Source organism: Oryx dammah, unplaced genomic scaffold, assembly GCF_014754425.2.
Source record: "Oryx dammah isolate SB20612 unplaced genomic scaffold, SCBI_Odam_1.1 HiC_scaffold_3, whole genome shotgun sequence".
Taxonomy (NCBI): domain Eukaryota; kingdom Metazoa; phylum Chordata; class Mammalia; order Artiodactyla; family Bovidae; genus Oryx; species Oryx dammah.
In genome coordinates this window covers 21,862,957-21,886,535 of record NW_024070187.1, presented here as the reverse complement: position 1 = coordinate 21,886,535, position 23,579 = coordinate 21,862,957, and the positions used below count along the sequence as shown (strand labels likewise).

General features: G+C 39.7%; 1 protein-coding gene across 2 annotated transcripts in view; it reads left to right on the top strand.

Annotated features, from left to right (window-relative positions):
• Positions 1–23,579, top strand: part of NFKB1 (nuclear factor kappa B subunit 1) — a 124,621-nt gene that overhangs the window by 48,837 nt on the left and 52,205 nt on the right. For both annotated transcript variants that reach the window (XM_040237755.1, XM_040237756.1), the window contains exon 6: positions 23,210–23,358. In XM_040237755.1, coding sequence (XP_040093689.1) covers positions 23,210–23,358 — 149 coding nt within the window. The remainder of the gene's footprint in view (positions 1–23,209; positions 23,359–23,579) is intronic.

Below are 23,579 nucleotides of genomic sequence, written 5' to 3'. Positions count from 1 at the left end.
TTAAAAATAGAACTGAAGTAATTTCCTGGACTATAGCACAGAGAGAAGGAAAACTTGAAAGAAAGGGTGAGATATAGATTACAAAAGAAAGGGTAAAGCTGTCTAATTGAAGTCCTGTAGGGAGATAAGGAAGCTGCACATTTCTGGTTCTGCACCTAGAGGTTCTCGTCTAGGGTAAAGTTCAGGCGGCTTGTGGACCATACTTTTAGGTGTTTTTTAAGCATTGGCTCTGAAGTCAGTCAGTTCATAGCTGAAAAGATGTTGATTCCTAGCTTTGCCATCTACTGACAATGTTATTGGTATTTAACTTGGCCAAGCCTCAGTTTCTTTATTTGTAAAGTTGAGATAAGTAATACCTGCTTCATGGGATATAAGTATGAATTGAGTTGTTTAGTGTATGGCACAGAGTAAACACTTAAAAGTGATCATTAGCTTCTATTTTTTGTATTCCAAAAATACATTAATTTGAGTATTGAACGACAGGTTTGTTGATTGGTTTATGGAACCATGGAGCTACACAAAAGCTTCACCAGTCTACTAATTTATTTTCAGCACAACTTCACTAATTAGTATTGCTTCCACTCTATTTATGCCATGTCCTTCTTTCTAAAGTTAGGAAGGTGGGAGATTGAAAACAGATGCTATGTCAAAAGCTTGCTTTTAGATGTTATGCATGATTTCTTATGAAAATATTGATCGGTAGCAAGAGGCCAGAAAGGAATTTATCAAATTCTTTTTAGGTTCTTTAACTGTGTAGGCATTATGCATCTGATAATTTGCACAAGTATTGTTTTAGTTTCCTAGAGCTGCCATAACAAATTACCACAAATTAGGTGGTTTAAAGCAATAGACATTTACTCTCTCACAGTTTTGGAAGCTAGAAGTCCAAAATCAAGTTGTCAGCAGGGCCAGGCTCCCTCTGAAGGCTCTGTGGAAGAAGCCTTCCTTGCCTCTTTGTAGCTTCTGGTGGTTGCTGGCAATCCTTGACATTCTTTGGCTTGTAGCGGTATCACTCCAGTTTCTGCCTCTGTCTTCCCCAGACTTCCCCTTTGTCTTTCTGTGTCTGAATCTCCTTTTCTCCCATAAAGACAACAGTCATTGTGTTTAGGGCCCACCGTAATCCAGTCTGATCTCATCTTAATTAATTATGTCTGTGAAGACCCCATTTCCAAATAAGACCACATTCTGAGGTTCTGGGTAGACTTGAATTTAGGGAGGATAATATTCAACCCATTATAAGTGTCTTATGGCATTAAGCTTATAAAGCAGTGGTTCTGAAAGTCTGGGATAATGACCATTTTAGGCCCAGTATGCACTGGGAAAGATATTCACATGTATCCATGGTATCTCTTATGTGCATAGCTTCAGTTGTGTCTGCCTCTTTGCAATCCTATGGACTATGTAGCATATCCGGTTCCTCTGTCCATGGGATTCTCCAGGCACGAATGCAGGAGTCGGTTGCCATTCCCTTCTCCAGGGGATCTTCCCAACCTGGGGATCAAACCCACATTTCTTATGTCTCCCACATTTACAACTAGTACCACCTGGGATGATTATTAAAAATCGTTCAAGTTGGAAAGTTTGCCAATATTTTGAATATTTTCTAACAGAATAATTCCTGTGGTCTCTCTCCATTGAGTAACTGGTGGACCTTAAATACAGTTGTGCCCTAGTAAATGCTTAACAATTGACTGTCCAGGGGGAAAAAAGCAAATCGAAACAAAACCCTGATTTGTAGTATTTGTTAATTTTCTTGATGTAAATACTTACACTATGATCACTTTCAAGCTATCAACATAAAGTCAACTGGTTTGCAAATTTTCTGAAAATTTAACAGTTCTTGTGAGTTGGTCAAGCCAATTCTAGCATGCCACTGCAAGATTTCATAAGCAAAGCAGATATGAGATCACATCCTGGATATTAACCTAATGAGCAATAGTCATATCGAGAGAAGATAATAAATCGCTTCATGTAAGGTTCTTTATTCATGTGTTAGTTACATAATACCTAGGGACTTTGCAGAATCTGAGTAAACCCATTGAGTTGCTATATGACATATGTCATATGGTAGTTAAATAGAGCTGTGGTTTAGTGAGCAAAATAACATACTTGAAAGCAAAAGCTAGATTTTACTTGAGATTATATGATTTATAGATAGTGTGAACTCCAACAAGTCACATAATCTCGTCAGACTTTATTTTCCTCATTTATAAAATGAAAATAAAAAATACCTACTTTGCAGAAATATGAATTGTATTAGGGTTAAGTAATTGTCATAATAGCATCTAGCACAGTCGTGGCACATCTATAGCATTAAATGTTCATTTGGGACATTTTATATTTTTAAGAATAAATATGATTGTTAGCGCCATGAAGGGAGGAGATTTTTTTTTTCCTGTTGTGTTTCCTGCTGTATCAGCACCTGGAATAATATGTAGTATATAGTAGGTAGCCAGTAATTATCTGTATAGTACATGAATCGTCAACGTGCAGGAGATGCCAGAACCATCTTTCCCAGACTATCACTAGTACTATCAAAATTCCGCTAAAGAAGAGACAACTAGTCTATATAACTATTACATAGACATAATAGTCATAGGTTGTTATTGGAATACAGTCTTCAACCAGCCTTCACAGCTCGCCTCCGTCTGCTGTTCCATCTTGTTCTTCCTGTCTCACCAGCCTGCTTTTCCTTTTCCTCCCTCATTCACCTGACCTTGGAATCCCGTGTCCCATGTCCCAGTCAATCAGTTGGAACACTATAACTTAGACCCTGGGCGTGACACCAGACTTTGAGGTTGAAATGGGGCTTTGTCTGCCTCAGTTTCTCTATTGGAATCTTTCCATGGCTGTGAGAGAAAAATCAGCTAAAACTAAGCAGCAAATGGTAACTTATTTGTTTAAAAAGTTGGAAAGTCCAAAGGAAAAGCTACCTAGCTTCAAAGCCCACTGGATTCAGAGCTGACACTGTCATTTGGCTTCTCTCTGCTGCTCAGCTCTGACTTCTGTTATTCAGATTTCCCTCTTCAGCTCTGCAAGGTGGCCACAGCAGCAGTCTCAGGCTCACCTTGTTAGGGCACCAGGTCCTACAGCAGAAAGTGTGCTTTCCTGGAAGCTGAAACAGGTTTAAGGGGTCCCAGGTCAAAGGTTTCTAGGCCTTCATGGTCTGCCTTGTTTCATAGCCCATCCCTGGAGGTCACACCTGGGACAGAGAGTGTGAGGCAAGGTGATTGCGTTAATAACCATTTGCAGCCTCCACCCTCTGGATCTGGCAGTGGGGTTAGCTGCACCTTGGACATGTAGACAAGGTGGGAGGTGGATCCCCAAGCACAACATATGAGTACTGGTAAACTCCAAAGGGGGAACCAGAATAACAAATAGCAATTATTTCTCCCCGCCGTGAGCAAACTAAGACATCTAAACCCCCTTTATTCCAGAAATTGTGTGATCGAGTGTACTCCCTCACTAGAGAATGTCTAGTTTGTGTGCCATTCCTATTGTTTTATTTTTTAAGTAAGAAGTTTTTTATTTATTTAAAAGTGTCACATAGAAATTAATAGAAATTCAAATAATACAAAGATACATACAGTGAAAAGTAAGCTTCCCTTCTTTCTATGATCCCTTTCCTCCCCAGAGAGAAGCACTGCTTTGAATTTCTTTGGGTAAGCTTCCAAAAATATTCCAGGCGTACACAAGTCTATGCGTATATATGTTTATGTGTGTAAGCATGATGTGTATCCAAATATTTGTAAACTATACAGCATATTCATCTATACACATGCTTCTATTCTGTTAATCTATAAAACTCTCTGCCTCTTGCTTTTCTCACTTAATGAGCTTGGTAGGACATTCCTCAGCAGCTTATAGATATCTAGGGAAGTGATATAGTAAAATGATTAGTAGCAGACTCTAGAGCATGCTACCTTGGGTTCAAATCCAACTCTGCCCCTTATTAGTTGTTTAGTCTTGGACAACTTGGTTAACCTCTCTGCATCTGTAAAAAGGGGAAGTTAAGAGTCCTTGCCTCCCAGGGTTGTTGGAAAGATTAAGATGAGTTCGTGTATGTAAGGAGCAGCCCCCAACGCATGATAAGTGCTCTGTGAATGTCAGCTGTGGGAACCTACCTTATTCTTGGTAAGGCGTTCCATTCATCATACACTGCTTCTCACGCTGCCTTTGTACATGTACCGTCTTTTGTAGTCTCTGAATCTGTCTGCTTTCCTTTCTCCTGGTAAAGACAAGCTCAAAAAGCCTACCTGCCCTGATAATCCTACTTGATCCTGATTTTTCCCTGACTCCAGGGTCTTTCTATTTTTCAAATGTATTTTGTTATTAACTTGAGTTTTAATAGCCATGAAGTTTTTTCTATGAGTGTTCTTTATGAATTGTGGGGGTGTTTTGTCCTGAATTTAATTTTATCTCTTTGGAATATCATTTCAGCTCCTTGTCATGTAATTTATTTCTTATGTAGTTTTCTGACACATTTATCAGCAATCACTCTTTCAGAAATCTGCCTGATTTGCCCTCACTTTTCCAGCTGAGTTAGTTGACCTCTGAGTGTTCCTCCTTAATCAGCCCGTGAAATCTTTGAGTGCATCCACCACTGTTCTCATATTCATTTACTTACTTGCTTACATGCCTGTCTCCCCACCTCTAGACCTTATTTCTTGAGGACAGGCACCACATCTTATTTCTTCATGATATTCTTCTATTGGGAGATGTACAACAAATATTTACTGAATTAAACTGAGTTCTCTTTTGTTCTTTGGGTAGTCCATTGTTGCTCACTGATTAGAAGCTTAATTAGAAATAGAAATTTACATAGAAAGTTAGCTTGTTTAGTTAAAACTTGACCAAGAAGGGTTTCTTTCTCCATTGCCTCCATCTTATCCCTTTATGTAATGTAGATATGCTGATGACTCCAGATTCTTTTATCTAGCCTAGACTTCCACTCTGAAATCTAGGCTCCAGGCGTAGATGCTTGATTGACATCATTTGGATATCTGATAGTGAACAAACTGAATTCTGAATCTTCCCTACCAATCTACTCCTCCTAATATCTCTCCTTTCTCAAGAAATGGCAGCTCTATCCTTCCAGTTGCTCAGGTCAGAAACCTTGGAGTTATCCTGAACTGCTCTAACCCATCAGGTCATCCTATTGGCTGTGCCTTCAAAACTTACCTAGAGTCTAATCACTTGTCTCCACTGTAGCCACCCTGTACAAACTACCATCCTTAACATCTCTTCCCAGTGGTTTTAGCTTCCATGGATGATTCTTTGGTGAATCGATTGTTATCAGTAGTTGATGATTACAAATTTGTGATTGTATATTTCTATCACTTTTTTTCATTTTTGTTATAGAAATTTTGTTAGCTGAAATTCTCTGTTTAAAAAGAAATTCTGTTTAAAAAAACAAAAACAATCTCTGTTCTTCACATTCCTTTAAAAACTTTACTTAGTTTCTCTAGATACTCATGGATTTTTTTTTTCAGTGTATTATAAGCCACTCCTGTCATTATTTATTTTGATGTTAAAATTGTCTAACTCTTAGCCAGTAGGAGTCTTTCATGCTAGCTTCTATATCCTTTTGACATGTCTCCGCTCGATTTTGAATATTTCCTTATTTATGAAGTAATATGAGACTCTCAGTTCATCCTGTACTTTTTCTGCCCCAGTCCTGTAATCAGCCATCTCTCCAAGAAGCCCTGGTTCCTTTTATTGGAGAAATTTCTTCCAGTCTGTTTCATTAGGCAGAACTCGAAAACTGTGTTTTTGTTTGTTTGTTTTTAATCTTGAATTCATACTGATACCTTTAAATTCCAGTCTGACATTGCAGGCTTCTTCCCTTCTTCCTCTGCTCCATATTTGTATTGCCTTTCTCCAATAATGAAAACCCTAGCTGCCAATGATAGCATACCCACGCTGTTTGCTCAGCCCTTTGATGCATACAGAATAGCTTCAGAATCACTATACCAATATCAGTTCTAGCTGTGAACTTACTAAATATACAGTTTTTTTTAAATGGTTCTTCTGACCTTCAAATATATTCAAGAGGGGGTAGTCAGAGTAATATGTTCAGAAACTATTAGGATAATGTTTTCCTTCTATGTAGCTACAGTGCCATTAGAAATATAGTTAGTTAAATATTTTGTTTTTGTTCAGTTTCAGGGATTTCCCATCTTACTGATTTAATTTTATTTTTTCAATATCAATATTTATCAGTCTCATATTTAAATGAGATTAACTAGACCCTTTAGAAGTCATTATAACATCATTGTGTTATTACTTTTTATTTTTATTTTTTTTTTCTGCTTTACTTATTTATTTATTTATTTTTATTTTACTTTACAATTCTGTATTGGTTAAAATAGTAACAAAGAAAAGGGATCGGTCAGAGCCTTGATTTAAATTGTACTCTGGATTGTTAGTTCAGAAACCTGAATACATCTAAGCCTAGGACATTCCATCTGTAGATTTTACAGCTGCCTTGACCTTCCCCCTTCCCTCATATTCGTGGAGCACATGTCCTGTGCCAGGCACGGTGCTGAGCTCTGTGGCCACATGCTCGAATGTGGTCATCTCTGCCCCCAGACCTGTGTGAACAGGCAAGGAGCAGTTCATACAGGCACATACAAGATGATGACACAAGTGTTACTCGGGACTCGCTGGAGGAGCGCCTCCTCAAAGGGCGTTCCGCAGTGTGTGTGTATAGGTGTGTAGGGCTAGGGGGCCTCCTCAAAGGATGTTCTGCTGTGTGTGTGTGTGTGTGTGTGTGTGTGTAGGTAGGTAGGTAGATAGGTAGGTAGGTGTGTAGGGCTAGGGGGCCTCCTCAAAGGATGTTCTGCTGTGTGTGTGTGTGTGCGTGCATGTGTGTGTGTGCGTGTGTGTGTGTGTAGGTAGGTAGGTATGTAGGGCTAGGGGGCCTCCTCAAAGGGTGTTCTGCAGTGTGTTTGTGTGTCTGTGTGTGTAGGTGTGTAGGGCTACACACTGTAGGGGAAGTGCACCTTTGCTTTGAGATCACCTCCTGGCTAGGTAGTCTCAACTTGTTTTTGACAGAATGCTCATGGCATTTGAAAGATGTGTTTTCAAACTAGAGACCAGAGAGCTAGGTATCCATTTCAGGCACCTTAGTAAGAACAAATCACACCAGATATATCTCACTGTTTTCTTTGGCAGGGTTTCTGGGATGGTGTAATACTGAGATGTTGGAGATCTCTGGTTTGGTACTTAGGGGTTAACAGTATTTCTCATGTTGGTGACGTCAGCCTGGAGGGATATTTCTGGCCTCAGGGATCTTTCTGCAGCTACTTCAGTGTATTTTATCATTGTCTTCAATGGACATTTTATCAAATTTGCAGTGACATGGAGGGATAGATAACAAATAATTTAAGTTCAAATTCTTTTTGAAAAGCTGAGGCAAAGAGCTACATTCTTTTTTTAATATAAAATTTATTACTTTTGAGTTTTAAAATTCAGAAATATATTTCAGCATCCATATCTCCATCAAAACAAGGCCTAGCTTTCTTTTTGTTGTCATACCTCTTTTTTTTTTAAATTATTTTTAATTGAAGGATAATTGCTTTACAATATTGTGTTGGTTTCTGCCATACATCAACATGAACATCAATAGGAATACATATGTCCCCTTCCTCTTGGCCTACCTACCCCATCCCACTGAGCACCAGTTTGAGCTCCCTGAGTCATACAGCAAATTCCCGCTGGCTGTCTGTTTTACATGTGGTTTATCTGCTTCCATGTTACTCTCTCCATTCATCCCACCCTCTCCTGGGGCTAACTTCTTAGGCAATTAGGCTATTCTAAAAAGCTGAATGCCTCCAGAAAACAAATTACTACAAGTACAGGGTGGGAGGGATATGCATGCAAAGAAATCTAGAAGTTTCAGTTAATTCAACATGAACCAACAATGTGATGTGACAGCCAAACAAGTAATTCTATGAAGGGTAAGTATTTAAGACCAGACAGTGGTCTCACTCTTGTACCAGGGAAACTGCGTACCCTGCTTTGCACCACCATTGTAGAGAAATAAAAACCAACTTGAATGTGTTCAGAGCAGAATGGTGACCAAACCAAAACCTTCCTCAAAATAAGGTAGTCACTGATCATGAGAATACTTATAGCCTGGCAAATTTGGTTGTCTTCAAGTATTTGGACAGCTGTCATAGGAGAGAAGGATGAGATATGTCCGTCTGTCCCAAGAAGAGGCGATAAAAAGCACTGGGAGGAGCCCTGGGAGAGAGAGGGTTCAGTTGTTACTGAGAGTCAGAGCTGCCTGAGGATGGAATGTATAGCCTCAGGATGAAGTTCATTATCATTGGACTGGTTCAAAAATAAGCTAAAATACTAGAGCAAGGAAGCACCTTATGTTAAGATGCTTAATGAGAAGTAGATTGTTTTTTTATACCTTTCAAGAAAAGAGTTTTTACTTAATAAATTGTACTTCATAATAAGGGAAAAATAAAGATTTGATTATAGGGAAGTTATAATTTTCTGGCAAATCTCTAAAAAGTAATAGAAATTAATTGCTTGCAGAACATTTTGTCTAAGTATAAAAGTATATGATTTATTTCATATACTTTGTGTTTTAGTCTGCATAGGCTGAACAATATAAAGTTATCACATGGGAGGGTTTTTAGCAGGTTTAAAGTACAATCATTTTTCCAGATTGCTGGCTGATGTTATCCTCAACCATGTTAGAAATTTTGGTGTTTCTCCCTTCCTCCTTTTGCTTACATCATAGTATGTAGATGGTACAATATGTTGGTTAACCTCAGTCTGACACTTATATCGTGTTTTCTCTTTTGCCCCATCAGTGTCTGGGATGTAAATTAACCAATAAAATGACAACAAGAAATCAGAGAAAATTTCCCATTTCTACTCGCTTGTAATTCTCCTAATTTTGTAGGGGTTTTCCACAGGAAATCACAGAAGAATAGCTGAAATGCTTTATCTTATGTACTTTTCTTCTGAAGGAGCAGTTAATTGTCATCTTCGCAAAGTGGTCTAAATTCTCGTACCAGGCAGCTGTGTTTACTATAGTACAAATTAAATTCTCTGCTAAATGATGTCTCTAAGTACTTTCAATCATTAAGAGCCAAATTATTTAGTTACTTCTCTACCCAATGGATTTCAGTGAAGGCGATATGATGGGTTTTCTAAGCAAGAAAAATATAACATGAGGATATTTATATGCCTTTAAACAGAAATCAGTGATATTTAATTCCAAGTAAATTTGAATATCACAGAGTCAGAGGATACTCTTAATTATCTCAGATTAGGTTTGTATCAAAGACAATGTGCTGAGAGACTTTCGGCTATTTTAAAAGACTGTTTAGAACTTATATTAATAATGTCTTCAAAGAATAAATCCCCCAATTAAAATCTCCATTTTGCACATACTTCAGCCATACCTTACATGTTATCTAATCCTCCTAGTTATTTTTATGTAGTTTGTAAGAATTTAAAAAAAAAAAACTTTTGTAGATTAAAATTTTTCATTCTGTCTTTGTTTGGCTTGTATATTTCTCTCCCGCCCACTACTTGTGTAGTCTAAGCATTTTTGACCTATCCTCAGGAAAGTCAGTCCTTTATTATCAGGATTTAACTACCCAGGGCAGTGCCCTCCTTGGATTTACTGAAACTAAATGCTTTGATTACTCAATTTCAGTTTTAATGAGAAAAGTTGAAATCTTTGCCTAACATAAAGGTTTTTCTTTGTCTCTAAATTTTGATTTTCATGCTATCAGAGGCCCCATTACAACAGGTAATTTGAGTGTTGATTGTATGTTTTCTCAGTTTGTAATTGTGTTAAATGTATCTAAAATGTTCACAGTTTTACAAATTAAGTTACCATTAGGGTCCTTCCAACTCAGAAATTCTGTGGTTTTAAGCTTTTATTTTTTTGAAATATGTTTGAAATATTTCAGTTAGAAAATGTGATCTTTGCTTGTTGTCCTGTGTGTCCTCTCCTATATATATATATATATATGACTAATAATCATAGAATTTTAGAGCTGGAAGATATATTAAATGTTATCTTGTGATTCTACACATGAAGAGTTCAGAAGCCCAAAGAGGCTAGGGGACCAATACAAGGTCATAGCAGTAACTGGCAGCTGGAACTCTGGCCACTTACTGGAGCACTAAAAATTAACTCACATGTTTTTAATCTGAAAATGTTCAGACTTCTGGAGAATATTCTTCTACAGATTTAATAATTTGAGGTATTCTTTTACAAATTTAAGAATGTTGAGTCATTTATCCTAAGCACAATTTATTACTAAATTCTATAAACAGTACTGTCATGCCTGTTGTTTTCTCCAAACCTGGAATCACACGTGAAAATAAATTACAACCTGGGATAGGTTAGAGAGTCTGGATTTTACACTCCTGGAGAGTTTTTCAGTGACTTAGAAGCATAAACTGATGCTGCCAAGTTAGGCCCGTTTTCAAGTGGAAGGATTGCTGATGGGGAAAGCTCCCCTCGTGCAGCTGCCCTGGCAGTCGAGCTGAGGTGATGAATATGAGATCAGCTCTCCAGATTACCTGGGACCTATGGCCAAGACAGCACTTCCCCTCCTCCCGGCCTTGTGTCTAATTTACCTGGTTCCAGGGGTTGTCTTCTGCCCATCCTGACGCCTTGGCCAAACCCCAGCACCGTTGTTGAATTGTATGGCAGGGTTAAATCCTCACTGAGAATTGAATGTATAAAAATTAAAGATTTTTGGGGCTTCCCATGTAGGGCAGTGGTAAAGAATCTGCCTACCAGTGCAGGAGACACAAAAGACATGGGTTTGATCCCTGAGTCAGGAACATCCCTTGGAGAAGGGAATGGCTACCCACTTCAGTATTCTTGACTGTCCATGGGAAGTCCCATGGTCCCGTGGACAGAGGAGCCTGGCGGCCTATGGCCCATAGCATGCATGTATGTATGTGTATGTATGTGTGTGTGTGTGTGTGTATATATATATAGCATATAGTCTGTATATGGAAGTTAGTTTTCTCAGGGGAGTACAAGTACTTCAAAAAATAATCCTCTTAGAAATAAAAATAGTTTCAGAGTTAGGTCTTCCTGGTTGTGGTTTCAAGCCAAGAAGTCAGAAGAATTTCCAAGTTAATCGACTCCACACAGTCACTTTTTGCTAGGGATTTTTAGAAACTTCTCAGGGTAATTCCTCACAGTTGTAGTAGAGAGATGAACTGTGTCACGTGACTATAACCCTTCAGCAGATCTTAAGGCAGGATGGCCTTGTGGGCTCTGCTGTCAGCATCCTTACCTAGTATGGCCTGGGAGGTGTCAACCACTTGGCGTTCCTTCTTCTTCAGAGCAGCCTGGAGCCAGTGATGTGTTCAGTCATGAATTCTTTGAGCAAATACTGATTAGTTTCATCCTGGGGGTTGGGGAAATAGAAGAATTTGACAATGCCTTGATCCTAAAAAACCAGTCAGTTTAATGGAGGGCCTAAGATATGGCCTTAAATATCTGAAAGATGATAATATTGTTTTATTCACCTTTATAGAAGTAGCACCTATAGCTGCCATGTAGGAATTGCTGAATAAAGCAGTGTTTTTCAGATGAAGGAGTGAATGACCTCATAGTCTTAAGGTTGAAGAGCTGGCTAGTTGGAGTGGGCAGAGAAGACTTCAAGGCAGAGATTACATTTGGGGCAGGATCCTGAGGGAAAGGTAGAAATTTGAAAACGTGAATCTGATTAGGGAAAGTAGCAGAGGCAGAAAAGTGAGTGGCAAAGGCTCAAAAAGAGACATCTCTGAAGTTGGAAGGGAATGGTGAATAATTCTGCTGGAATGAAGAGTAACACGAAAGAGAAAGATGGGGATGAGGCTAGAGGTAAGATTGGACCAAACTGTGCAAGGCTCAGGAATTTAAACCACATTTTGTAGAAAATGGGGAAATTGTACAAGTTTTAATATAGAAATGATTTGCTATCATGAGCACTGTGCTTTGGGAATATAAATCTGATAGAAGTCTCCTGAGGGATTGGAAGGGAAAGGCACAGCAACACCACTTGGGAAGAACTGCAGTGATTCCTCATGAGTTAAACTCTTAATTCAGGGTGAGATAGATAAACTAGAGCAATGAGGATAGAGGGAAGGAGCAGAAACCAGAGATTTTTGAGGGAGCCACCTGGCTGAATCAGTTAATTCAGTAACTTATTAAGTCTAGAAGACAACAGATGATAGGAGAATTTTGGTGCAGTTGCTTAGAAGGTGGTGGTTTCACTTAATAGGAGGTGGAGTAGGTTTCAGAAGGAAGGCCATTCATGGGTCTTCAGTTATGGTCAAATTGATTATAAGTTATGGACAGGAAGATGCCCTGCAAGCAGCTGGAAATGTTATAGGTGTTGAAAAAGGAAGGGCACATGGGATTTAAATTGAGGAGTCATCTGCATGGAGTAGATAACTAAATCTAGGAGACTAACATAACCATGTGAAGAGAGTGATTATGGTAAAGATTAGAGATGGACCAAGGGCATATCTCTGACAGATCTCCTTTTGAGGAGGAAGAATGCTTTAGCAGAAACTAAATGAGAAGGGAACATTTTGAGGAGGGAAGGTAACCCTTCAGAGAAGTCAAGTGGGATGAAGAACAAGAAATGGCTGATGAGTTTGGAAACATGGAGTAAATCATGACCTTTAGGCACTTATTTATTTGAGGCATAAAAGGATTAACTGCAAAGGTAATACTACTGTGTGGAAGACCTGGGTTGGGAAGATCCTCTGGAGAAGGAAATGGCAACCCACTCTAGTACTCTTGCCTGGAGAATCCCACGGACAGAGGAGCCTGGTAGGCTACAGTCCATGGGGTCGCAAAGAGTTGGACACAACTGAGCGGCTTCACTTTCACTTTTCAAAGGTACTGCAGATTAAGTTGGAGTTTCAGCATTGGTGATTAGAGCTTTTCTTGCATACTTGATAAGAAAAAAAAAAGAATGGCACTCAAGCAGGGAACAGTACTTTTTAAGAACATGTCTTATTGAATTATGGAGATCAAATGAAAGAATGGTTCTGTATTTCTTGCTGTAGGGCCTGGCCCATAGATTTCAGTAAATGCTAGCCTGTACAGTTGTCATCATCATTATCAGGAAATGCATTGTTCAGAATTAAGGGAGAAGAAAGTATGTGGTTTGTGGAGTAAGAGTAAGGGTCCTTTGGAGAGGGAAGAAGAAGCGTGATTTAAGGAGATCTTGAGTAAGTATGGTGTTAAGTGCAAAAGCAGAGTGGTTAAAACCTAGAAGAGGGAACAGACCTACATTTCTCTGAATTGGGAGCAGATATGGAAAGTAATAGGGACATTTTGCTCCTGGGTGACAGACAGTGAGGAGAAGAGAGGTTGGAGAGCCTGCCACGCAGTGCTGTCCACCTTCTCGTTAAATTCAGAGGAAGTCTCCACTGCAGATGTCTGCTTATGGCATGAAGGGACAGAGTCAGAGTCACTATCATACGCTCTGCATCTGCTGGGAATCAGGTGCTGCATTCGATGCTGTAAACTGCTTCCTTTAATCCTTGTGAAAAGCCAGATATTAGGGATTTGTATTCACATTTTACAGATGAGAAAACACGTCAAAAGGTCAAGTAACGTACCCAGGATGGCATAGCTAGGAGAGGGAGGAGTCAGGATTCAGAGCCCCGTCCTTCAGACTCCAGAGCCTGTGCTCTTCATTGAAAGGGAGCCCACTGGTTTGCTGTCTTGTAGATGCAGACCTGCACAGCTTTACGATAAGGTTCTGTAGGCTGGTTATTCCTGTCAGTCACCACAGTGAGTATCAACGAAAGGCCTTTCTTATTTGGGGAGTGCATGACTACGAAACTGGGGTGAACCAGAAATGTGAATTCTGGACCCCTGAGTGCCCTAGTATGGCACGGAATAGAGTGTGTGAGTTTAGACTCCTCAGTACACCAGGTGCCAGCAGTTAGGGTGGGAGGAGGGGTGTCCAGAAGGGTGTGTTGGACTGTAAGAGGAGTGCTACTACCTTGATTTTCCAACAAGAGGATCAAAGAGTTACCTTTCCTTCTCTTTCCCACAGCTGCCCGTCCCTGCCCCTCAGCAGTCAGAGTCCTATGACCACACTGCAGGCCCAGAGCCCACACCCCAACACCTTTCTATCTACTTAGGCTAATGTTCTGTCCTGATGTAAATAGTCACATTCTCATTTAAATAGCCTAATGAGAGGGTGTACCAGGATCTAGCCAATTTGGGGGGAAGAGATAAAATAGAATATAGTTTCCCAATTTCCATCTGTCACCTGACGCACTCTTGTTTTAATATCTCACCTTCCATAGATAACATTTTAGGCCTCTTATTTAATCATGCATTCACTAAAGAATTATTTATTGAATTCCCACAATATAATAAACGTTATTGCAGGCACTGGGGATGTGGCACGGAAGAAACCATTGTCCCCACTCTTACACGGCCTCTGTTCTAATGGGGAAGTTAGGCAGTAGTCATGTAAGATGTGTAGTATATTAAATGGTAATTAGTACAGAAAGAAATGTAAAGCAGGGGAAGCAGCAAGGAATTCAGGAAGGGGAGTGATAGAAGTTTAGATAAGGGTAGAGTAAGCCATGGAAGGTCGCCAGAGAATGGCATTTCTGCAAATCCTGAAAAGTAAGAGACTGTGCAAGTATGCAGGGAAGGAGTATTCTAGGCAGAGGAGACAGCGAGTGCAGAAGCTCTCAGGTGGAAGCTGAGCTGGCAGCAGGTTATGTGACTGCCCCGAAGTAGTGACAAACAAGAGCAAAGAGGAAGTGGCTTCACATGGCCCAAGGACTGTGCGCTGTTGTAAAGACTTGGGCTTTTCAGATGGAAAGCCTTTAGAGGGTCTGGGCCTTTTTTTTTTAACTTCTTGCCATGGAAAAGTTTAATCATATATACACAAAATACTGTAATGAGTCCTGTACGACTCATTCAGCTTCAACAGTTTTCACTTTTGGAGAACTTTGAGCAGAGGTGTGTCAGGATTTGGCATGACCTAACTTGAACAGGATCACCCAGAAGAACAGGCCGTGGGGAAGTGGGGGAGGCACAAGAAACATAGGAGCAAAAACTTAGGAAACTAATCATAGTGGGCTGCTGCTGCTGCTAAGTCGCTTCAGTCGTGTCCGACTCTATGCGACCCTGTAGACGGTAGCCTACCAGGCTCCTCCGAGTGGGCTAGTCCTCCATGAAACCAGGGAATAGTGGAGACAGTAGGAAGTGGTTAGTTTGGGGATATCTTTTAAAGATCTGACTACTGCTGCTAAGTCGCTTCAGTCATGTCTGACTCTGTGACTAGATACCATGTATTTTATGCTTGGTTCAAAAAAAGAATTTGACACTGTACATAGTGCAGCAACAAGGGTAAGGAGATGTAGAAAAAAAATGATACCAAAAGACTACTATTTTAAATTTTATTTCCTATTTAGGAATAAACCAAATTTATAAGCCAAGCCAGCTTCCCCAAAAAACTGGCCTATAAATGAAAACACATTTGAGACACAGTTCATCCATAAATTAAAAACTTTCTATTCTTCTCATATTATTTTGTAACCATGGATAATTGGGCCATGAAAAGGGTAAACATTTATTTGTAATTTATTAATGAGGTAGTGACACCTATTGAGGTACAAATCCCCAACCATTTCTGGAGTTAGCAAGTGTCTGGATTTCCTGAAAGAAGTATGATTTATAACAACTATATTTGATGTAATGAAACTGAAAATTCAAACAAAACAAACAAGAGACCAGAGGTCAAAGTATAACCCCAAAAAACCCCCTCAAACTTTCTGAGTTTTGAATGGTGATTTTATTCTACTTCCCTTTGTAGTTGATGAAGCCCTCTTTGCCCATTTTGTTGGGTTTAATGGCCCAGTTTGCCCTTCTAATCTCAGGCAAGCATCTAAGGGATGTATGCTGGTCAAACAAGTAGGGCAAATAAAAAAGGTGAACGAATGTGAATGAATTAATGCAAACCCAGTAGCACCACTCAGAAAACAACCGTGTCATCAACAGTGAGTGGGGCAGAGAGGATATTTTCGCGTCATTCAATCTTGTAAGAACACTACAGCTACATTCAGGAGAATCAGGATGAATTCCAAGGACCTCTGGGTCTTGACTCTCTGACCTTAGGTTATGTCACTCGTTAATCTGTCTAAATTTCTGTTTTCTTATCTGCAAAATGAGGATGATAGTGCCCAAGTGTGTTTACTTCATGAGATCTTTGGGAAACCCAGGAGAGAAGCAGCCCCTTTTGATTAAAAAAAAAAGAGAGAGAGAAATTGGTGCTTCCATGGGACCTGCCATATGCCAGACCCTGTGTGGTTCTCACAAGAGCCCTCTGAGGGAGGTCCCATTATTGGCTCATTTGTAAGTGTGGCGCTTTCCACTCAGAGAGGTTATTTAACTTGAGTAACCCCACAGAGCTGGAAGAAGAAAGAGCTGGGATTTGGTCCCAGATTGGATCAATGTGAAACCCCCTGGCTTAAAAAGAAGGAACTAACTTTACTAAGCATCTTCCTACTCTATGCCAGAAACTATTAGATATGGTTCTGTACTATCTTGTTTGATGAAGTTTATTCTGTACTGCTTGTGTCATCAACATATAATAAGTAATAAGGAACAATAAAATCTGACTATTTTGCATTACTAAGAGGAGGTATGTTAAGAAAACAATATTCTTTTCTTTCCTCCTCCTATTCTCCTTCTTCTCCCCTTCCTTTGCCCTCCTTCTCCTTTTTCTTGTTTATAATATGACTTGCACTCGAACAGAGGAGAATCAGTATGTGGTTTAGTAATGTCTGTGGCATGATTTTGTTTATGAATAAGGCTTACAAGGGGGCAAGTGCACTTCTGCCATCTCACAGCTGTCTCTGAGACCTTCTTTCCCACAATACACACCAACAAAACCAAAACAGGTTTTTCAGGGATAACTGTTGTTTAGCAACACTGTGCTACACAAAGGAGAGATATAAAACATTGGGCTCACTGGACATATACAGAAGAAAAAGCAATTAAGCCAAGTGGAAGCCAGTGTAATGGAAAATATGAATGGGCTTTGGAAGTGGACAGACCCAAGTTCAAAGGGCTGCCCAATCACCCCAGTTACAGGAATGGCAGCAGTTTATGTCACCTTAATGGGGCTCAGTTCCCGCAGCTGTGGAATTCGGTAGCACTACTGACCCCACGGGGCTGAAGTGAAGAGTGGACAAGTTAACAAGACCCTTCACTTCCATAAAAACAGAAAGTGAGTAAGTATAGATGTATGTGCTCTGGGAACAAACAAGTGAGGTAAACCAGTAATTCTTCAGTTGCCAATAGATTTTACCATATTCTTATTGCAATAAGCAACGTTTTCCAGCCCCAGTCCATCACATTCCCCAAGAAAGGACAGTAGTAGAGTCTTGGGGGCTAAAGTGGTGGCGTGTCATGGAAGATTCAGATTTCGGCTGGACCTTGGAAGAATGGGTGATTCTAGAGAGAGAAGAGAAGGAAGGACATCCCCTGTGATGGGAACCACGTGAAGGAAGCCCTGAGGAGTGGTAAGAATTATGACTGAGGAGCTGAGGGGCAGATTCTCATCCCAGAGCTTTCCTATGTGCCCTTCTTCCTGCCAGGAATACTCTTCTCAACCTCTGCGCACCCCCCCCCCCCCCTTGGTACATTTTTACTCTTCTTACAGAGTTTGGCCCTTACTTCGCCCTCAGGAAGCTTTCTCTGTCTTCACCAGGTCAAATTCCTTTGAAGTGTTTCCTAGTTATGCATTTACATTTATTTGTGAGAGTTTTTAATTCGTATCGGTCCTACTCTTTAATTTCCATAAGAACAGGGGTTGTGTCTGTTTTTTACTCAACTGTGTATCTCCTACTCCCTGACCTACTGCCTTACATGGAACATAGAAGGGGCTTAATAAATGCTCACTGAAACAATATATACATTTTGGTTATTGGTGAGGTAATAGGCTGGATAGGGGATAGGGTTTATTTTTGAGACTGCTAATCCCGTTAGGTGACAAGCTCTTAACTCATTTAATCCTTAAAAAGCAATCCTATGAAATCAGATGTATTGTTACTTTCCTTTTAAAGATGGAGAAGCTGGCCCAGCTAATAAGTGACAGCAGAGGGATTTTGAGCACAGCAGCCTTGCTTCAGAGCTCTTGGATTTAACCGCATTGCTCTGCTGCTTTAGCAGTAGAGGCCAAAGTTAGATACACGAGACAAGTCAGGGTAGATTCCTCTTTTAAAAGTGTGGGATTTTCCCTCTTCCTCCTCTCCCTCAAGTATCATCATCATCACTTCATGAGAAAAACTCAGAAAAGAACGACGTCATGTGTGACGTCTCACATTCATATTGACTCTACATTCTGCCAAAGTGATATGTCCAAATTAACTCAGTACATAAACTGGACCTTTTAAAATCTGATTCTTAGAAACTTCTAGACCACGTACCTTAATCACTGTTAAAGAACCAGTATGTACTTTTCCAGAGCATGACAGAGTTAGTTGCTTTAAATGAAAGGGGGTGATTTGACTAAGTTGGGTATTATCTGAGACCCTTGGTTTCTGTTTCTTACTCAAAAAGCAGACCTAGCCTGTGGCCATCAGTATGTATTGAGTCATAAAGCTTCTGGAAGAAAGGCTTGATTTCATCAAGGAAACCGAGGACTCCTGAGTACCTCCAAGAATGATAGCTGTTACTACAATAACATAGTTATTACTTTAAAAAAGCCCAACAAAATGTGTCACTCTGGGAAAAAAGACTTAGCCTAGAAATAGAAGTAGCCTGAATTGGTCATTTATTCAAGCCACCTGCCTTTAAACAGAATTTTTAAAAAATCACCTCACAGCAGTTGTACTATTTAAAGATCTCTGGGTAGAGGAATACATCACAATAATAAGATAGTGGTTAACACTTGGATACTGCTGTTACATACTAGGCAGAGGTCTTAAAGATTTTTATACGTGTCAATGTATTTAATCCTCATAGCAAACCTATGAGGTCCAATTATTATCCTCATTTTACAGATGAGCTGGATGCTGCCCAGGGTCACAGGGCTTGCAGATAGTGGCACTGTCTTCAAACCTAGCTAGTCTGTTCATCAAGTACATGCTCTTGAAAGCTTTCCTCTAATTGAAATCTTAACTTGTATTTAAGCCATTCGTGTTTATTAAAAGCCTGCTATACTCAGACTCTTTGAAAAACAACCCATCCTTTCTGGCAGATACAGGTGCTTCCTATAAACTTAATTTTCAAGGGAACTACTATGCAAAGAAGTAGCAGACTGAATAAAAAGAATCAGATTCTCCCCAGAACAAATGGGTTTCTGAGTCTGTTGCAAATAGCTGTCAGTCACTGTGGCATTTTATGAAGTATTCCCTCCCCTAAGGTGGAGTTCCATTGTCTTCATGTGCCACAGAGCCTGAAAACAGTATTTTGTGTGTGTCCCCACACTTCAGCTCTCTTCTTCCCGTTGGCATTTTGGAAAGTCCACAAAACCCGGGGCCCTCCCTGTCATTTCCTTGCGGTCTGTGTGAAGAACCAGATGATGCCATGCCGGCTTGAGCTCTTTCAGATGGACCAAACAGCGCATTAGTCATTGGCAAGTTTTTCAGGGCCTTTACCTCAGAGACTGCCCAGTTCCTCATTCTTGCCACCCTTCAATCATGAAGTAATAGCAAGAAAAAGATGTGAGTACTTTTTGAGGACACCTCCCACCTCTTTCCTTCAGTGCCCATGACTGATTCCTTCATCATGGTAATGTTGAAGGGTCCGGACATCTAAAGTGATAGGGCTTAAAAAAAAATTTTTTTTTTTAAATTATGAGAGTATGATAACACATTTACAGGAGACTTGGAAAATACACAGCAAAGTTACATGTAGTTCCACTATATATTGCAATTATTTTTTAAGTAAATAAATTAAGATTTTTTAGTTGGAGTTTTAATATCAAACTCTCAAAATTAATAGGATGAATATACAGAAAAGTAGAAGGTTATAGTAGGCCTGAAAAGCACTATGAATTCAACATAATTAAGATTTATATAACTTTCCACACAATGGTAGGATACAAATTCTATTCAAGTTCCCACAGACTATAAACTAGGAGACCTAGGAACACATCCCGAGATATAAGACCAGGTGCAAACAGTTGATGGCCTAATGGTATTGAAATCATACAGAGTCTGTTCTTTTATCACTGTGGGATTATATTAGAAATGAATATCAAAAGATATTTATAAATAATCCCCATATTTTCTAGTGCAATTTGACTTTTACCAAGAGAGATCTTTGACTTAGCTATTGAAAGCCTCAATAAAGTTAGAAGATTGAAAAAAAACAGAGGGTGACTGCAGAGATGAAAGCATTTAAATGAGAAATTAATATCAGAATGAGAAATTTATATCAAAGATATGTTTAAAATCCCATGTATTTGGAAATGAAATGTCCACTTTTAAAGGATGGATGTATCTAAGAAGCCAAAACAAGGAAATAGAAAATATTTGTAATAGAATGAAAAGAGAATTTACCAGGATTTGTTGCATGCAGCTGAAGCTGCTCAATGCAGTTAAATAGAATGTGGAGTCTTGAATAAGGTATGAAAACAAATAATGGGACACTAGCATAAAATTTTGTGAAATTTGAACAAAATCTGTACTTTAGATTGAGGGCAGGAGAAGAAGAGGCAATAGAGGATGAGATGGTTGAATGGCATCACTGACTCAATGGACATGGGGTTGAGCAAACTTACAGAAGATAGTGAAGGACAGGAAAGCCTGGCATGCTGCAGTCCATGGGATTGCAAAGAGTTGTGGACATGACTTAGAGACTGAACGGCAACAAAAGTTAATAATACTGTATCACATGTTAATCTCATGGTTTTTTTTCTTTTACAACATAGTATTTCTTTATATTCTCAGAACTGATTAGAGGTTTTAGCCTCATTCAAATTTTTTTAAGATCAGTAAGATAATAAACTTTCCAGACTTTCAGCAGTAATACTAGATGCTAAAATACATGGAAGTTTATTGAAGTTTTGAGTGAATGTAAATTAGAATGTGTCATTGTATTTGAACTAAGTTGTGATTGAGCTTTAATTGCTAGATTCCTTCTGTGTCCTGCTTAAGTGGCAAGCCTACCTGATTTCACCCAAGTGAAGCGTTTTGTCATGCCTTACACTGTTGCATTCCTGTGCTCAGTGCACTTAAAAGTGAAATTACATGGTCTATTTAATGCTCTTTCACTGTTCATTTACTGCTGAAGAAGTCCCTGTGGAATATGCCATCATAACAAAGGCTGATTTCAGATGTCGATACCAAGACACAGAACTGGCATCAGCAACCCAGAGAGTATGTAGGGACAGCAGCCAACTTTGGAGCAAACCCAGAACTCTTCATTCCCTGTACTGCCCCCAGGGCACTTTCTACCTGTTATTAAAGGGAAGGCACTGAGTTCATAATTGGTTTTATGCCCAAGGGGCTTATTTAAGTGCTTACCTGTTTAAGAAATTATTTATTTGTGCTTCAAGGGGGTCAAAACCTAATTAATCCTAAACATGCTTTGTGATTAGCTTGCTCTGCAAGGATTGGAGGCCATTCTCGCAGATCGCCTTGCTCCTTGGAAAGGGTTGCAAAGCAAGATTTGCAACACTTCTGAGCCAGGGTTCAGGCAGGCAGGCCCTGTATTTCCAGTGGAGCTACACTACAGACCCACAGGGAGTCTGACCTTTGCTTAGAAAGGGAACTTCTTTCTCCCAGAAGCGTCTGGGGCATAATCCCAGCTCTAATCAACTTTTCCTCAACCCTGCAATGGGAGATTAGATTGGGAAAAAAATCTGTACTTAAAAAAATCCTAACAAAATCATGCCTCAAAGGAATGTAAATCTATGAGATGGTATTTATAGTAGAAATAGATGAGTCAAAAGGGATTTGGTCCTTTTCCAAGAAATTTTACTGGCAAGTATAGGTTCTTCCTCAAGTTTATATCAGAAAGACATCATTCAAGGACCCATGGCCACATGAGATTTGTGTCTCCTTAGCTTTTCATCTGAGCTAAGGGCTGCTTGTGCAGATTAAAATATTTCCAATAATTGCATAGTTGGGAGATCCTCAATTTCAGTCATATGCTTCCTCAAGAAGAGATAATATGAGTTAAAGAGATGGAGTGACCAGCTCTTCTCAATGTTAGACTGAAAGTCTTGCACCCCAGGAAATGTCCTCAGTCCCAGGCAAACCAGGATGGCTGATCACCCTTTGAGGAAACAGAATGCATTTCCAACAGTTTAGGTGAATTTATCCCAGGATTCTGACTTACAATATTCAAGAATGTAAAAATAAGGTCATTGATGTTTTCTGTTAGTATGATTTTAGTGTTGTGGTTGTCTCAAGGAAAGAATGTGTGATCTACTATAGGAGGCTGGAGGACCAGCTAGAGGAGAAATGGTGCCCAAGCTCTTGTTACTTAAAATGTCATCATCTCCATAGGATGTCCTTTCTGTTACTGTTGTCATCATTTTAAAGGTACAACAGTAAAAATACAAATTACTTTCAATGGAGAAATCTGATTTTATAAAACAAGAGCTTAAACAGGTGTCAGATCTAAGGATTTGTACTTAGGGAGCACACTTTTTTTAAATTAAACAAACAGATCACTGCAGGCCATGGGCTTGGGTGTCTATGGCCAACCCTTATGGCCTGGTCCCTGGGTAAGACTCTCTCCTGCCTCATCTCATGGCAGGTTAGGAAGGACTCTTTTCGTGCACCTCTTTCCTTCTCTTGATTTCCATCCGTCAGTCACTCCCAGTACCGTTTTCATTGATCTTGGACTCAGCATTTATGACCTAAAATGCAGTATGGGTGCAGATGAAAACGTGTTCTTGGTTAATAGGAAGACGGTGCTTAATGGCTACACAGCATCCTCCAAGATGTGCTCTTCCTTTCAACTTTAACAAGATGTATGTATTTTAAATGGTCTGCTTCTTGAAGAGCATCTTTCACATCCAAAACAAATACCACTCGTGTTTTATTTCCATCCCATCATTTGTTCATCACATATGTTTTCACAACCAAGCTGTGGCTGTATACGTACAGATAGGCCTAATTTGATACCATACTTTTTCTACTTCCTAGCTTGTCTTAGCGTTTTCCCATGTTGTGATATAGTCAGATATGCTAACTTTGAAATGTGCTTCTTATATAGATCTGCAACTATGTGGGACCTGCAAAAGTTATTGTTCAGTTGGTCACAAATGGAAAAAACATCCACCTGCATGCACACAGCCTGGTGGGAAAACATTGTGAGGATGGCGTCTGCACTGTGACGGCCGGGCCCAAGGACATGGTGGTCGGGTAAGTGAGGGTGTGTGTTGTTGCAGAAGGGAGGAGCAGATCGAACACGGCACCTGCAGACTTGGACTGGACAGGCCTTCTTCGTTAGGGGTCTTTCCAAGGCCCTCAGAGAGTCTTAGAATATGAAAATTTGAGCTGTCACTTGCACTCCAGGAGTAAGCTGCCCATTTGTCTGAGACTTCCCTGAGAGAATTCACTTTATACCTATTGTCCTGGTCTAA